The 16,989-nt window shown below is 41.7% G+C and overlaps 1 protein-coding gene across 6 annotated transcripts in view; it reads right to left on the bottom strand.

The window, feature by feature from the left end:
• fbxo8 (F-box protein 8) overlaps positions 1 to 16,989 on the bottom strand; it is a 74,932-nt gene that overhangs the window by 28,013 nt on the left and 29,930 nt on the right. For all 6 annotated transcript variants that reach the window (XM_080189458.1, XM_080189463.1, XM_080189462.1 and 3 more), the window contains one exon: positions 1,952 to 2,262. In XM_080189458.1, the coding sequence (XP_080045584.1) occupies positions 1,952 to 2,262 (311 nt within the window). The remainder of the gene's footprint in view (positions 1 to 1,951; positions 2,263 to 16,989) is intronic.

The raw sequence follows: 16,989 nt of genomic DNA, 5'->3' as shown, positions 1-16,989 counted from the left end.
GGCTACAGTTGCATGTACTTCCCAGGGGTCAGTGGCAGTGAGGCAAGAGCTTCCAGATCTTCAGGGCAAGTACTTCTTCAGCATTCCTTGTGGGCCAGAAGGAACAGGAATCTTCCCCAAAGCCCACGCAAAAAACACATTTGTCATACCCCAGCTCCCAATGCCAGCACCCCACTATAACCCCCAGCCTTTATTGAAGACTTCCCCATAGCCATCAGTAATGATCTCCTTCCAGACCAGATCAGGGCCTCTTTTAATTCCCTAGAGTCAAGTAGCATATCTGAAGCTACCTGATTGTAGCCTCCTACAGCTAATCTTTCCTTCTGTTCACCGACTGAAGGGCAGAAAAGAATCTACAAAATATTCATAGGTCTCTGTTCAGTTTGGCAGGATCTCAGAGGCTTGTCCACATCAGGTTCTTCAGTCACTTGGGTTTGGCTTCATCTGCATTCTGCCCTAAAAATCAGTGCCTATTAGTCAAATCAGTCGTTATAGTGGCACAGTGGTTAGCACTGCTGCCTCACAGCTCCAGGGACCAGAGTTCGATTTCCAGCTTAGGTCACTGTCTGCGCGGAGTCTGCACATTCTTCCCCTTTCTGCTCCGGTTTCCTTCCACAGTCTGAAAGACGTGCTGGTTAGGTGCACTGGCCATGCTAAATTCTCCCTCAGTGCACCCGAACAGGCACCTGAGGATTTTCACAGTAACTTCATTGCAGTGTTAATGTAAGCCTACCTGTGACTAATAGACTTTAATTTTCCTTCTTCCGTGCTGTAAGCTTCTGCTATTCAATTGCAGTTGCCTTCATGCTTTATAAAAATTTGCTTTGGCATTAATAGATTAGCCTAACAGAGACCTGGTTTTTCAAAGTAGCTTTATTTCCAGCAGTTACTTCTCATTTTCTCTCTACTATAGCCCATGGCATTTTGCAAGACACACAATGAACTACAACATTACAAAATTCTGCATTCTGAAAAAGCTCATATTATTGTTTTAAAGAGGAGGGTTTCTGCTGGTACCTTGCTGTTGTGGTTACCTTTCATGTTCAGGCTGAATCCATTCACTTGACAGAAGCTTAAGGGAACTTAAGCACTCAACATTCAATTAGACATACTTTTACCAAGGAATCAATTGCATTACAACTCGAGAGTAGAAACTGGAGTTTGCTCCAGGAACATTGAGACCTATTTAGATATATAGGCCAGGAATGGAAACCTGGGTTCTTTGCAGACTTTGTGGCCACGTGTGTGACACAAATACTAATTGAGCTTGTCAGGGAGATGACCGCCAATGTGCTGGCACTGTGGAGCCTAAATCTGATTAAACACAGACCATCTGCTGTACTCGCATTTGCAATCAATGAATTTTTAGTCTGAGGAAATAATCCTCTTCATAATAATAACTTCTGCAGCAATAACGGTAGCAGCAGTTTGGGAAAGTAGAATTCTACTGCATAGCAACTGAATATGCTACTCCTTTAGGCAAAAGAGATGATTTTATTGAAATGTAGGACAGAGATTAACCTGATATAGCATGAGGAATGGTTCAGTGGCAGAGGTTATAATATTACGTTTGGCAAGTTATAAGATTACAACTTTTATGTTAAAGTATTCCCTCTAAAATGATTGGGATGGTCTAATTATTTATAGCAGTTGTAAAACTCTATTTGTGTCAAGCATATAGTGTTATTAGTTAGGGAATTCTGATTGCATCTAAGATTATTACTCACTTTTAAACACCTCAGAAAAATCAAGATAACTTCTGTTCTTGTTCTACAAAGAATTTTTCTCGAACCTGCCTCAGTTTTAACTGCAAACATTAAGCTGCCTTCTATCTGCTGTGCAGCACTTCATAAAGCTATCCTTCCATTTTTGGCAACAAAGCTTTTAAGTTTCCTCATGGACAAGGCTGAGTGTGAGAGGGCTGCAAGTCACAGCATAGAATGGCACTTACCCTTGCCAGAGGACATCATCGTTAGCCAAGTCCTGCCAGACACACGAGGCCAAACAAAGGTCAGTCGCATTCAGGTATGAGAGAATGGTTAAGCTAAGCTCTGGAGGCAATAGTTCCAGATCTGGAAATCCGTGCTCTTCCTTCGATCTGCCAACTCGCAGAATGTGATAGATGTCAATCCCAATCTGGGCCTGCCTGCGACTTGCAGCAGCGAGTCTCCTGTCATGCTCTCCAAGGTAATAGCCTTCCTCACTGTATCTTCGGTGTTGCAACTGCTGATTCCTTACGACTCTCCACAGCCCCTGACCCATCTGCAGAAGAGAGGATTGATGAAAACAAGTCATCAATGAACAAGATACTGTCTCAGCTGTACTTGGAGTAGTGCTCAAGTAAATGCTTGAATTGAGGCATATGTATTATATACTGTTCTCAAATACAGAACATGCTTGTTAACCATCTGGTGTAACATTAAATCTACAAACTCAGGATCAGTTAGAATGGAGTGCTAGCTGTCCACAATTTACAAAAGAACGCTACTTTAAAAATTTGATATGCTGATTAAAGAAATGAATGTTGTGATCAGATGTTGCATTCCATTGTACCTATCTGGGGCTTCAGTTACAAAATATGACTCCCTAACAGGAGTAACTAGAGAGAATTAACTGAAATGAGAGCTCTCCTAATAGCTTGGTTAAATGCACCTAATGGTACAGTGCTACTATTTCGAAGAGTATCAAATCATGGGTTTGACTCTTGTGCTGTTGAGTTGCATGAACTTGTCATCAGCAAGATATGCTTCTCTTTAGTTATCTAGTGATGTCTGCTGGAACATGTACATGTACTCATGCTGGGTGTGATCATGGTCAGCAATTAACAATCGACAGCTAAAGAAACACAGACGTGCATTTACATAAGAACATAAGAAATAGGAGCAGGGGTAGGCCATCTAGCCCTTCGAGCCTGCCCCGCCTTTCAATAAGATCATGGCTGATCTGAAGTGGATCAGTTCCACTTTCCCGCTTTCTTCCCATAACCCTTAATTCCCCTGTCTATCAGAAAACTATCTACCCGTGACTTAAATATATTCAGCGAGGTAGCCTCCACCACTTCAACGGGCAGAGAATTCCAGAGATTCATCACCATTATTTCAGAACGTCCAGACTCAATTTTACAGCTGGTTAAGTACTTTGTAACGTAGCCAGTGTTGCAACTAATTTGTGTACAGCAAGCTCCAAGAAACAGTCATAACATATTGATCAAGACATTTATTTTGCAATGTTGGATGCTCTTCTTTGGAATGGTGTCATGGGATCTTATGTCCATCCAAAAGGGCTCAGAGATTTCTCCCAGCAGGGCACCTGCCATTTCACAATTTAATTGATAGCTACAAGTAGGTATTGTCACTTTGAAGTGGGACGATGAATTCCAATGCTTAGTTTTGATAAAGGATTATGCAATTAAATGAAACATTTATTGTGATAAGGGATAATACAGTTAAAGGACTAAGTGTAATTTTAAAAATTATGAAACAGTGTTTACGTAAATAGTAAAGTCTGCAAAAGACATTTGGAACTTCATTTTATTGAATCTCAGCATGAAACAGAAGTACCATAATGCAGAAGGAGGCCATTCAACCCATCGAGTCAAAAGAACATTTTACCCAGCTCCCCCCCCCCCCTTATCCCCGTAATCTGTACATTTACGACAGCTAATCAACCTAACCTACACACCTTTTAACACCACGCTACCATACCACATAGTTCTCAAGTTCTGTTCATGATGGACGCTGGGTGAGCTGGCATGGTAGGTATGAGGGTAAAAGGGAGGGCATGGGTTGACAGTGTCTATAAAAAGGACCATGAAGATGCACAGGGGCATAGGTTGGCTTGAAGGATATGAGGGAGCATTGGAGTGGGCAGAGGGCATGAGGAGACAGGAAGAGTTCAAGAGGGATGAAGGCTACTAATGTTTATAAATTTCAATACAGTGCCAGTGTATGAGGCAAGCCTTCCACCCAGCCCACCTCCACACCCAGTATTCTTTGCACTTGTTCTGCAGTCGCTCAACTTGACTCCTAGAGAACCATGCCACTCCTATCCCAGACATACTCTCTTCCACCTTCTTCCGTTAAGAAAAAGATATGAAAGCCTCAGGTCATGTACCAACCAACTCACAAATAGCTTCTTCCCTGCTGCCGTCAGACTTATGAATGGAGCTACTTAAGTTGATCTTTTTCTACACCCTCGCTATAACTGTAACATTACATTTTGCACACTCTCCTTTCTTTATCTATGTACGGTATGCTTTGTCTACATAGCGTGCAAGAAACAATACTTTTCACTGTATACTGATACACCTGACAATAATAAATCAAATCAATGGAACGAAATTCTGAATTTCCAAGCCATTTTCTCCTGCATTGGGAGTTCAGAGTTCGGAGCGGAAAAACGTCCTGACTCTGCGCTCCTGATCCGGGTGTGAAAATACAAGCCTCTATCTCCTTTCTGTAGTTGGAAATCAGAAGTAAACTGTTGCCCAAGTGTTGTTTAACCAAAATTTTAATGGAGGTTTAACTAATTTCCAGAGGATTAAACTGGAATGGAGCCATTAAAAATTTTGGCATTCTGAAATGGTAACAATAATACAGAATCGGTGTCATGATGAAGATTCACTCCTCTGTGCACTTGTTAATAAAAAGAAAATAATCTTAGTTATATGGGTTTTTATGTTGGTCATGGCAACTACTTCTGCATGCATTCCCTGTGCTATACGGTTCAATGTCCATTTCCAGATGAAGGCAAGTACAGCATTAATCATTGATATATTTGCTTGGGTCAGTCAGAAATATTAAATAAGGAATAATTTAATGGAGTTTCACCTAGCACTCTAGTACATTAGCAGTTTGGGGATTAACAACAAATAACAATGTATGGCAGTCACCATGAGATATTTCTTCCAGCTCTACTCTGCTAGCTGAAATGCCAAAGTTTATTAACCAGCAACTCTCAGCTACTGCAGCAGTGCTGACTGCTTGTAGCTTAGTAACCTACAATACATCACAGAGAATAGCTTAACAAATGATTACTACACTCGATAAATTAGCACTTTTCCCAAACAAAACACACACTGTTACCAAACACGAACATTTCCATAAACACAAAGGGGTGCATTACATGTCAAACAGTGGAAAGGCCCTCTGCACTCATTCAATGCATCATTCCAGAGACCTAGAGTCCTGAAAGTGAGAGCATTCAGCAGTGTTTACAAAAGCAACTATACAGGTTCTTGATAATGGTCAGCTAGAAGACATAAAAAAGGTACAGGCCTATATACATTCTGAGTTAAGAGACAGATGGGTAGCCATCCAGTGAGAACAGTCAAAGTATGCAGTTTTCACTGCAACTGTAGAGTATCTAAAAGATTACAAGGAAACTTCAAATCAACAATCTATAAATGCTGGTAAAGTGCAACCACCAAGGCAGGTCACATACATTGCCATCTTTATTCAGCAGACACATAGAATGGGCACGAAAAAGAAAAGTTTAAGTACAGAACAAGGTTGCAACCAACTGCAGAGCTTGCACATGGTGAATGTCTACGCTGTGTAAGTGATGGGTTGACTACTTTGTTACACAAACTGGAACCTCAGAATGATCAGATTATCCTTTTTATGAAAAGGGAAAAGTCCACTATTAAACATGTATCATATGTACCATTGAAAAAGGAAAAGGTGTTGGGAATCACTCTTGGCTGCAGCTATAACAAATATGGTTATTACTGTAAACCTTATATTAACAAACTGAGCTCCGGAAGTGCCATAAACTCTGTTCAAAGAGCACAAATTCGTTCACGTCTTGCTGTATCCCCATGTGCCATATCCATGTTTTCCTCCATTGATTCCTTCCTCTGTTAGACTGGGTGGGTGGGTCTGCTCGTGTGACCCCATTGTTTTTTGTATTTTTAATTTGTTCTTCAGAATGCAGACAACACTTGAAAGGTTTCACTTCTTATTGATCTCTAGCTGCATGAAATGGCAACCTGTCTGAAGGAATTTTGTTTCTGCTACAGAGTGGTTTGCTTAGGTCATTTCACAAAGCTTTATAAAAGGTGAACATCCTAAGGTAGGTTTGAAGTCACATGTCGATGAGACCATGTTGGAAGGAAGTTGCGATTTTATGATAACCCAGTAAGCTTCTCAAGATCATTTTTCCTGGTGTTACCCGATTTATTGAACTTGACTTCACAAATTATCATGCTAAGATTTATATTCATGTCCAATACGACAACTGCTAGTTGACTGTGCCTAAAATGAGAGAGACTTGGAAAGTTATTTGATCATAGGATTCATCACAGCTTAATTGAATCCTATCCTCACCTGATATTCACAATGGTCACTTCAAAGTAGGGGGATCAGAAGTATAAAATTCCTAGCAAACATAGCCCCTTTCTTGCATTCAGAATACAGGATGGTAAGAAAGAATAAAGGATAACTTGTATCACTTTTTCACAATGTTAGGATGTTTCAAAGCACTTTTGAGCCAATTAAATACTTTCAAAGTATAACTGTTTTTATGTTGGAGATGCAGTAGCGAATTTGTCGACAGCAAGTTTATCACACAGCTGTGTGACGAGATCATCTGATTTTAGTGATCTCCGTTGAGAGATAAAAATTGACCAGGACACCAGGGAGAACTCCACTGCTCTTCACTGTAAAAGTGTCATGGAATCTTTTTTAATACTGACCTGAGACAGACCATGCATGTGTGCGCCTGTGGCAGGGGTGAAGGGGATGGTGGGGATGGGGCATGAGTCCCAACACTGAGCTCTGGGGAACTCCACTACAAGCTTTCTTCCAATCAGAAAAACAACCTGGAAATGATGATCATATTGGATAAATGGCACAGATTCATGAAATCCGGCCTAACCATTTCATGCTCCACAAACTAAAATCACTATAGTGCACAAGGAGGCCATTGGGCCCAGAGTCCACACTGACTCTCCCATCCCCGTAACCCCACACTAAGCCGCAAATCCCTTAACCTATACATCATGGGACACTAACCTGGAATGAGGTAAAGGGACATGTTTTATACCTTCTGCGATTGCATGGGAAGGTGCCATGAGTGACAGGAAAGGTGTTGGGTATGGTGGAGGAGCCATCATACACAACACCTAGGTTACCCCCAGGGGAACAGTCTCTGCAGAATGCTGACAGAGGGAGTGAAGGGAAGATGTGTTTGGTGGTGGCATCATGCTGGAGTTGGTGAAAATGGCGGAGGATTATGTTTTGCATGCAGAAGCTGGCGGAGTGGAATGTGAGAACAAGGGGGACTCTATCCTTGTTCTGGGAGAGAGGGAAGGGGGTGAGGTTGGTGACGATGTTGGAGCTGATGGCTTGATGTTCAACGGTGTGGTCATAGTCCAGGGAGAGGCAGGAGGAAGTTTCTGAGTGTTGGCGCTCAGCCTCTGCAAGGTAGCAGTCAGTACACCAGACGACAACAGCACCCCCTTTGTCGGCAGGTTTGATGACAACGTCAGAGTCGGACCCAAGGGAACAAAGGGCAGGATGTTCAGAAGGAGATAGGTTGGAATGGGTGAGGGGGCAGAAGAATTCAGACAGCCAATGTCCCATTGACAGTTCCCAACGAAAAGATTGAGGGCAGGTAATTGTCTCAGTGGGAGTGTCCAATTGGAGGCAGAATGTTGGAGGCGCATGAAAGGATCAGTGGAACTGGGGCTGGGGGTGGGGGGGGGGGGGGGGGGGGGGGGGGACCTCTTGCACAAAAGGAATGGGCACAGAGACGAAGGTGACGAAAGAAGAGTTCAACATCATGTTGAGCCCAGAATCCATTGAGGTGGGACGTAAGAGCACAAAGCTGAATCCTTTGCTGAGAAATGCACGCTTAGCCTCAGAGAGGGAAAGGTCGGATGGTGATGATACAGCAAGAGCTGGGACTTGAAGTGATGGAGTTCAAGGGATTGGATAGGAGTGAATGTGTCAACAGTTGTGATGCAGAGAATAAGAGTAGAAGTAGTAGGTCAGGCAGATTCAAAGTTTAAATCCAGGCTATTCTGTTGATGTCAATGGAGACGGGAGTTGGAAAGATATGAGGAAAGCTACAGGTCATCTTGTATCATATTGAGCTGGGCAAATGAAACAGATTGGGGTTCCCATCCTGATCACTGTCAATGGTCTTGGTTGATACTGAAGATCAGGTTGAGGGCACAGAATTGGGCTAGTTTTGATACTCTCCTGGGTCAAAGAGTTGATGCTCAGCGTCTAGGTTCCCTCAAGATTTGTTATTAGCGTCAGAGATTACATGACTGTGATAGGAAAAAAAAACAAACAATGGAGACAGCTGGAGGCTGAGAAAGGCAAAAAACTAAATAGAATTAAATAGGTATTTGTTTTACCCTACCCATGTTCATCCTTCTGTCAGCAGATGTCATACATATTCTATGAGAAGACTTGTTGACTTATTGCGTAAGCAAACTAAAATTTTCTTTGTTCTGTGTTGTCTTGAGGTAGTGGATGCCTGATCTAACAACCTGATATACTAGAGAAGATACAAGGTGTCAATAGTGAACTGGATCCAACACAGTATTTATAGCATTGATTCGTGAAGCTAGTCAAAAAGGCATGAAAAAGCTGTTAGAGGGCATTTTCAGGAAAACTGGAAAGAGAGTAAATAACACAAAGGAAATTCTGCTGCAACTCCACCAGGCACTACAGCACAAAGATTTAAAATGTGACTGAAATATCGTTAGTGTAACCCAGGATCAACAAGAAAACACTGCTGTGGTCAACAATGGGGGGTGTTTGGGAAAACCACTGTGATATTTCAGCACGGTGCTCGAGGATCTCGGTAGAATAAAACAGGAGACTGATAGTACATTCAGAAACTTGGGAAGGCCCCCTCAAAATTTAAAGCTAATGTGTTTGAAGTAGCGTCAGTAGAGGAACAAGGCATTAAAAAAAATGCTAAAGGGTCTGTATGTATTTTGAGATGGTACTGCCTTGTTTTCCAAAAACATTTTTAATACAATATTGACTGTATTGGTGAACAAAACACTGCTTCTTATGCCAGAAGAATATTTTCCAGAGATCTCAAAACTATTTCACCTCAACACATGACAAAGAATTGGATTAAAATAATCCTTCATTTATCTAACTAACGGAAAAGCCAAATGAGGGCAGAGCAACACGAGTCCACTTTAATGCTAGCTATTGAGAGAAATACTGCATTCCGAATAAAACACAAAAAATCCCGCTAAATGCTGGAAGTCTCAGATAAACGAGCAAATGTTAAACATTAGGTACTGTCTATGAAGGGAGAACCAAAAGGATTCATGATCTGGATCTCTCTGTTCATAAGTCATAAACATTAATTCATCATTTCTCCAAGCAGCTGCTGATTAACCTGCTGAGTGTTTAAAGCATTTTGTTTCCCTGCATCAGCATTTTCTTAACGACGCTTCTATAAGTGGGAAAGGCCAATGTTGCCAAGAAAGATTAGTTTCGAAACAAAATGTAGAGCTGTTGGCCTTTCCACTTTCTTGTATGCTTCCGAGAGATAGATAGTTTGCTTCAAGCACACAAACAAATTACGTCACTTTTAAACAATCTGTTTGTGGAAACTACTCAAGATCTGATGGCAAGACAACTGTTCTTGTCGCTCCCTGACTGACATCTTTCCCTCACCAGACTTGTAACCCAGACGCCAAGACTAATGCTCTGGGGACATGGGCTTGAATCCCACCACAGCAGCAGGTGGGATTCAAATTCAGTTAATACAACTGGAATTAAAAAGCTAGTCTCAGTAAGACCAGTGTCCACAGAAATGTGTCTTAAAAACCCCTCTGGTTCACTTACCATATTACCTGGTCTGGCTTACATATGACTCCAGAGCCACAGCAATATGGTTGACTCTTAAATACCTTCCAAAGTGGCCCAGCAAGTGACTCAGTTGTACCAAACCCCCACAAAGTCTTCAAAAAGGAATGAAACTGGCTGAATCATGCTGCATTGAGTTAGGACCCAAAAACGCTGATAGCAAACCCAACCATTAACGCTTGAAGCTGGATCAAAAGTGGGAAAGCACTCTCACAGATTAGTCAAACTCACAGAATCATACCTTACATGCAATGTCCCAGACACCATCACCATTCGTGGCTATGTCCCGTCCCATGAATAGGACAGGCACACAAGGGGTGGCAGCAAAGTGATATACAGTTGGGAAGGGGTTATGTTGGAAGTTTTCTAGATCAACTCAGGACCCCAAGAAGTCACATGGCATCAGGTGAAACTGGAGCATGGACATTGCCCACTGATGACCATTAGGGTGGCACAATGGCAAGCACTGCTGTCTCACAGCACCAGGGATCCAAGTTCAATTCACTGCAGTGTTAACGTAAGCCTATTTGTGACACTAATAAATAAACTTTAAACTCAGCTGATGGATTAGTACTCCTCCATGTTGAACACTACTTCAATGATGGCTAGGACACAATGTATTCAGGGTGGACAACTTCAATGTCCACCATCAAAAGTGACTCAGTAGTACCAATCTACCTGTTGCAGATGCATCTGTCCATGGCAATCCTGGTAGGAGTGGCCACGCACAGGGCTTGGGGAGACATATTTCCACCTTCACATTAAGGATACCTTCCCATCGTGTTGTATGGCACCATCATTGTGCTAAATGGGATAGATTTTGAACAGATCTAGCAACTCAAAATGGGCAGCCTATTTTAAAAAATATTCAAGGGGTGTGGGCTTTGCTGGCTAGGCCAGCATTTATTGCCCCTTTTTAACTGCCCTCGAGAAGGTGGTGACGAGCTACCTTCTTGAACTGCTGCAGTCCTGCCAGACTCAGTCATGAATGGTGGTGAGCACTTAAACAATTCAAGTTTGAGGAGAAGGCTCCACCAATCGCTTCATCCTCAGTGATGGAGGAGCCCAACATCTCAACAAGATAGACAAGGCTGGATCATTTGCAACAATCTTTACCCAGAAATGTCGAGTGGATGATCCATCTCAGCATCCTCCAGAGGTTCCCAGCATCACAGATGTTAGTCTTCAGCAAAATCGATTCACTCTGCATGATATCAAAGAGCTGACGTGCACTGGACATAGCAAAAGCTATGGCCTTAATAACATATCAGCAATTGTAACGAAGACTTGCACCCCAGAACTAGTTGTACCCATAACCAAGCTGTTCCAGTAAAGCTACAACACTGGCAACTACAAATCGAATTCAGCCAATTAGTGACCCATCAGTTTACAGGCGATCATGGCCCTGTGATGGAAAGGATCATTGACAACGCCATCAAGTGACATTTACTCAACAATTACCTGCTCACTGTCAGCTTGAGTTCTGCCAGGCCACTCTGCTGACTTCATTACAGCCTTGGTCCAAACACGAACAAGAACTCCAGAGGCAAGATGAGAGTGACAGCCCTTGACATCAAGACAGAATTTGACAAAGTGACATCAAGAAGCCCTAGCAAAGCTGGAATCAGATGGAAGACTCTCCACTGATTGGAATCATATCTGGCTCAAAAAGATGATGGTTCTTGTCATTGGATATCAATCATCACAGCTCCAGATATCAATGCAGGAAATCCTCAGTCGTGTCCTGAGTCAAGCCATCTTCATAATGACCTACTTCCTAACGTAGGATCAGAAGCAGGGATGTTTGCTGATGATTGCACCATTCAGAACTCCTTGGATTCTGAAGCAATCCTTACCCATATTTAGCAAGATTTTGGCAACATTCAGGCTTGGGCTGATAAGTATCAAACTTCATTCATGCCACATAAGTGCTAGGCAATGACCACATCCAACAAGACAGAATCCAGCCATCTCTCCATGACTGTCATAACATTACCATCACTGAATCCCCCACTATCAACATCCTGGGAGGTTACCACTGACTAGAAATTTAATTGGACCAGCCATATAAATGCAGGGCTAGAAGAATGGGTTAGAAGCTAGGAATTCAGCAGAGTAAATCATTTCCTGACTCCCCAAAGCCGGTCCACCATATACAAGACACATCATGAGTGTGATGGAATTCTCTTGCCTGGATGAGTGCACCGAAGGGGTTCAACACTATTGAGAATAAGGCAGTTAATCTGATTGGCATCCCATCCACCACCTTCAACATTCACGCCTTCCATCACTGACAAACAGTGAAAGCAATGTATACCATCTACAAGACGGGCTGCAGCAACTCACCAAAGCTTCTTTTTGGCAGCACCTTTCAAAATTGTAACCTATGACTCCTAGAAGAGCAAGGACAGCAGGTGTATGGGAACACTTGCAATTTACCCTCCAAGCCACACACCACCTTGACATAGAACTAGATCCCACTCAACTGACGAAGGGAGCAGCGCTCCAAAAGCTAGTGGTGTCTGCTACCAAATAAACCTGCTGGACTTTAACCTGGTGCTGTGAGACTTCTTACTGTATAGACCTAGATCGCCATTCCACCACTGTCTGAGTTGAAATCCAGCAACACCCTCTCTAACAGTATTGTGGATGTACATGGACACTGTTCAGGGTGACACTCATGGTTGGACAACAAAAATATTGACCATTCAGCAGGCCCACGACCTGTGAAAGAATAGAAAAAAGCTTTGCATCTGCATTCTGCCAAAGGGAGTTCCGACAAGATGGACAGGACACGTTGCTAGGATTCCTGATAAGCGTTTGCCAAGAAAGCTCTTTAGTAACAATACATTTTGCACCCAACCTTTCCTTCTCCCCTATGTACTCTATGAACAGTATGTTTTATCTGTACAGCGCATAAATAATACTTTCACTACATCCCAATACATGTGACAATAATAAATCAAGTCTTCTACAGCCAGCTAATTGAAGGTAAACGTTTACATTGATGTGAAGATTTCACTGAAGAGTTTCAACATCGCTCATGAGTAATCTCAAAAGGAAAAAAAAGGTAAAACATGCAAATCATTGGTATTGGTTTGGACTGGAGTTAATACAAAATCAGTACTAGTCATTTGAACTTTTACTGGTTTCTCCTTCTGGGATACATGGTAGCACAGTGGTTAGCACTGATGACTCACAGCTCCAGGGACTCTGGTTCGATTCCCAGCTTGGGTCACTGCCTGTGTGGAGTTGCATGCTCTCCCCATGTCTGCTTGGGTTTCCTCCGGGTGCTCCAGTTTACTCCCACGGTCCAAAGGCGTGCTGGTTAGATGCACTGGCCATGTTAAATTGCCCCTTAGTGTCCTGGGATATGTAGATTAGAGGGATTAGTGGGGTAAATATGTGGGGTTAGGGGAATAGGGCCTGGTGGGATTGTTGTTGGTGCAGACTCACTGGGCCAAATGGCCTCCTTTTGCATTGTAGGGATTCTATGATGGAAGAACAACATCACGCTATATATGGTGCTGTCCTATTAACAAAAGGAATCACTTGCTATGAACAGAATAAAGTTGCCAGGGCCAACAGGAAATATAAGCTTCAAAATTCCAGAGTTGCAAGTACGTCTGCTGCAGGAACCATACGTATGTGTCTGTCCAACATGCAATACATCTTATCATGCTCATATTGGATGATTAGCCACTTTCAAATACATCACACCTGAAACTCAGCTCAAATTTGAGTTAATGTCATGGTCATCTTCGCCTGCGAAGGATGAACATGACAAAACAAAATCTGGGCTGCATCCCACCTTCTTGCCCCAACCAGGTAGGAAACTGGTTGATGGTATTTAAATAAAGTCTGGGAAACAATATAACCCAGAACTGCAGTGGGTGAGTTTTCAAAAGACATCAAAACTCACCAGCTCAAAACTGTATCCCCAGTTAAAAAAAAACCCAATTCCTTTTTTATGGTGCTATGGTATCAGGAAAATTGTTCTGCTTTACAAAGCAGGAAAAAAAAAGCAATGTTGGTCATTTCATTGTTGCTGCTTCATGAATCAAAAATATGACCAATTGCAGCTATGAAATAGGCAATTCTCTCCCATGAGATAAAAAAAATTATATTGTACAGCACATCTGGAAAGGGCACAAGTTTCTTAACATTAGAAAGCTCCTGTGCCTCATTTCTTTGAAATGTTATGACCTTATGTTAGTTTTAAACCTTTCAGATTAATTAAAGTTGTTGACTGTTTTGCTGTTCCTCTGTGGAATCTTTGTGCTGGTTCAGCTGATGCCATTTGAAGAGTATATTGTGTTCTATCCATACATGGAAATAAATCATACAGCCTGAACAATGCAGTGAGGGTATAGTGCTCAAACTCACATGCTGAACTTCACATTGCATTGTTTAAAAAGCTCATTAATGCGTTTCTGTGCAACACTGCACAGTACTACGAAGTACTACATAAAGGAAAAAGTATACATAAAATGAGCAGAGCTTCAAAATTTCTAGTTTGTATACTTCCAAACAGGTCAGGGGTACCTTAGGAATAACACTGTGTAATACTTCCCAGATTCATTTCTGCTTTACAAAATAGTGCCATGAGATCTTTCACATCTACCTGAGAGAACAGGCAGGTCTGCTCATCTGAAAGACAGTATATTCAACAGCAGAGTACTTCTCTTTGTCACGCCTCTGGAGTGGAAACTGAACCTACAAACATTCTGTCTGACAGACTGAACCACATTAATCCATAAAACCTAGGAACATAAGTAGGCCGTTCATCCCAATAAGTCTGTCCTGCCATTCAATAAGGTCATGACTGATTTAATACATCCCCAACTCCATTTTCCCACTTTTCCCCATACGCTTTGATTCCCTTACTGATCAAAAATCTGTTCATCTCAGCCTTGAACATATTTAATAATCCAACCTCTTACAGCCCTGTGTGGCAGATTCAATATCCTCAGAAAAAAAAATCCTCATCTGTCTTAAATGGGTAACCTCTAATTCTGAGGTTATACCTTCTGGTCCTAGAGTCTTCCACAACCTTTCAGCATCTACCCTGTCAAACCCCCTGAGAATTCTGAATGTCTTAATAAAGTCTTCCTTCATTTTTTTAAATTCCAATGAGTGCAGGCCCAAATTACTCAACCTCTCCTCATAAGAAAATCCCTCTATACCCAGGATCAACCTAATGAGCTTTCTCTGAATTGCTGCCAATGCCAGCATATCTTTCCTTAGATAAGGGAACCAAAACAATTCAAAGTATTCCAGGTGTGGTCTAACTAGAGTCTTGTATAGTTTTAGCAAAACTTCCCTATTTTTACACTCCATTCCTTTATAAATAAAGGCCAACATTCCATTTGCCTTCTCTATTGCCTGTTGAACTTGCATGATAACCTTTTGTGATAAATACACAAAGACCCCAAAATCCTTCTGTGATGCAGTTTTTTTCATTTAAATCATATTCAGCTCCTCTACTCCCCTTACAAAAGTACATAACTTCACATTTTCCTACATTAAATTCCAGCTGACATGTTTTTGACCAAATTACTCAACCTGTGAATATTCCTGTCATCCTCATCGCTTATCTTCCGACCTATTTTTATATCATCTGCAAGCTCGCCAATGGTACATTCATTTCCTTTGTCCGAGTCATTAATATGTTGTAAATAATAGTGGCCCCAGCCCTGAGGAACTTCACTATTTACAGGCTGCTATTCAGAAAATGCCCCTCTTATCTCAACTCTTCTATCAGTTAGCCAATCCGACAAGCCAAGCTAGTATACTACCCCCACACTTATTTTATTATGTAGCCTTGTATGTGGTGTCTCATCAAATGCCTTTTGGAAATCCAAGTATATTACCATCTAGTGGTTCCCCTTTATCTATCCTTTTCATTACCACTTCAAAGAATTATAAAAAAATCTGTCAGGTGTGATTTCGCCTTTATGCAGCCATGTTGACTCTGCTTGATTGCATTATGCATTTTTAAATTCTGTGGTGTTACATCTTTTTGCAATGGACTCAACATTTTCCGAAAGACATATTAAGGTAACTAGCTTATAGTTTTGTCTCCCTCCCTTGTTTGAATAAGGGTATTGAATTAGCAGTTTTCCAATCTGCTGCAACTTCTCTGGAATTTAAGGATTATTAGAAGATTCCTCCTAGTACATCCACTACCTCTATAGCTACATTCTTTAATATCCTAGGATGCAGACCATCAGATCCAGGGGACTTATTGGCCTTTGGCCCTATTATTCTTCCTAGTACTTTTTCTTCTGATGATAGTTTTGGAATGCTGTTAGTGTCTTGTACCATGAAGATTGGCGCAAATTATCTATTTTACTTCCTTGCCAGTTTCTGGTTCCCTTTAATTATTTTCCCATTCTCATTCTCTGGTTCACTTTGGCCTCTCCTTTTTATATATTTTAAAATGTTTTCATATTACTTGCTAGTTCATCTTGTCCCTCTATTTTTGGTCTTTAAAAAACTTTCCCAATCTCTACAGAATCACAGAACCTCTATAGTGCAAAAAGAGGCCATTCAGCCCATTGAGTGTGCACCAACCACAATCCCACCCAGGCCCTATTCCCATAACCCCACAATTTAGCATGGCCAGTCAGCTTATCCCACACATCTTTGGACTGTGGGGGGAAACTGGAGCACCAGGAGAAAACCCACACAGACATGGGGAGAATGTGCAAACTCCACACAGATAGTGATCTGAGGCCAGAATTCAACCTAGGGCTTGGCGCTGTGAGGCAGCTGTGTTAACCACTGTGCCGGCCCCTTGGGCTTACCTCTAACCCTTACTATATTATGTTTTTTCCTTTCAGTTTAATACTACCCTTAACTTATTTAGTTAAACAGACTGATTTCTCCTGTTCCTAGAATCCTTCTTCCTTGCTGGGATATATCTTTGTTGAAGTCATGGACTATTTTCAAGAAAGTTTGTCATTGCTGATCAATCATCCTTACTGCTAAATTCTCTTTCCTGGTCCATGCCCTCTGCCCTCATTCTTTTGTAATTATCCTTATTTAAGTTCAGCACGGTTGTTTCTGATCCAAGCTTCTCACTCTCAAACTGAATATTAAATTCTACCATGTTATGATCACTGTTTCTTCAGGATCTTTT

The sequence above is a fragment of the Carcharhinus amblyrhynchos genome, chromosome 5, assembly GCF_965287045.1.
Source record: "Carcharhinus amblyrhynchos chromosome 5, sCarAmb.v2.hapA, whole genome shotgun sequence".
In the NCBI taxonomy this organism is placed as follows: domain Eukaryota; kingdom Metazoa; phylum Chordata; class Chondrichthyes; order Carcharhiniformes; family Carcharhinidae; genus Carcharhinus; species Carcharhinus amblyrhynchos.
This window is presented reverse-complemented; position numbering and strand designations above follow the sequence as displayed.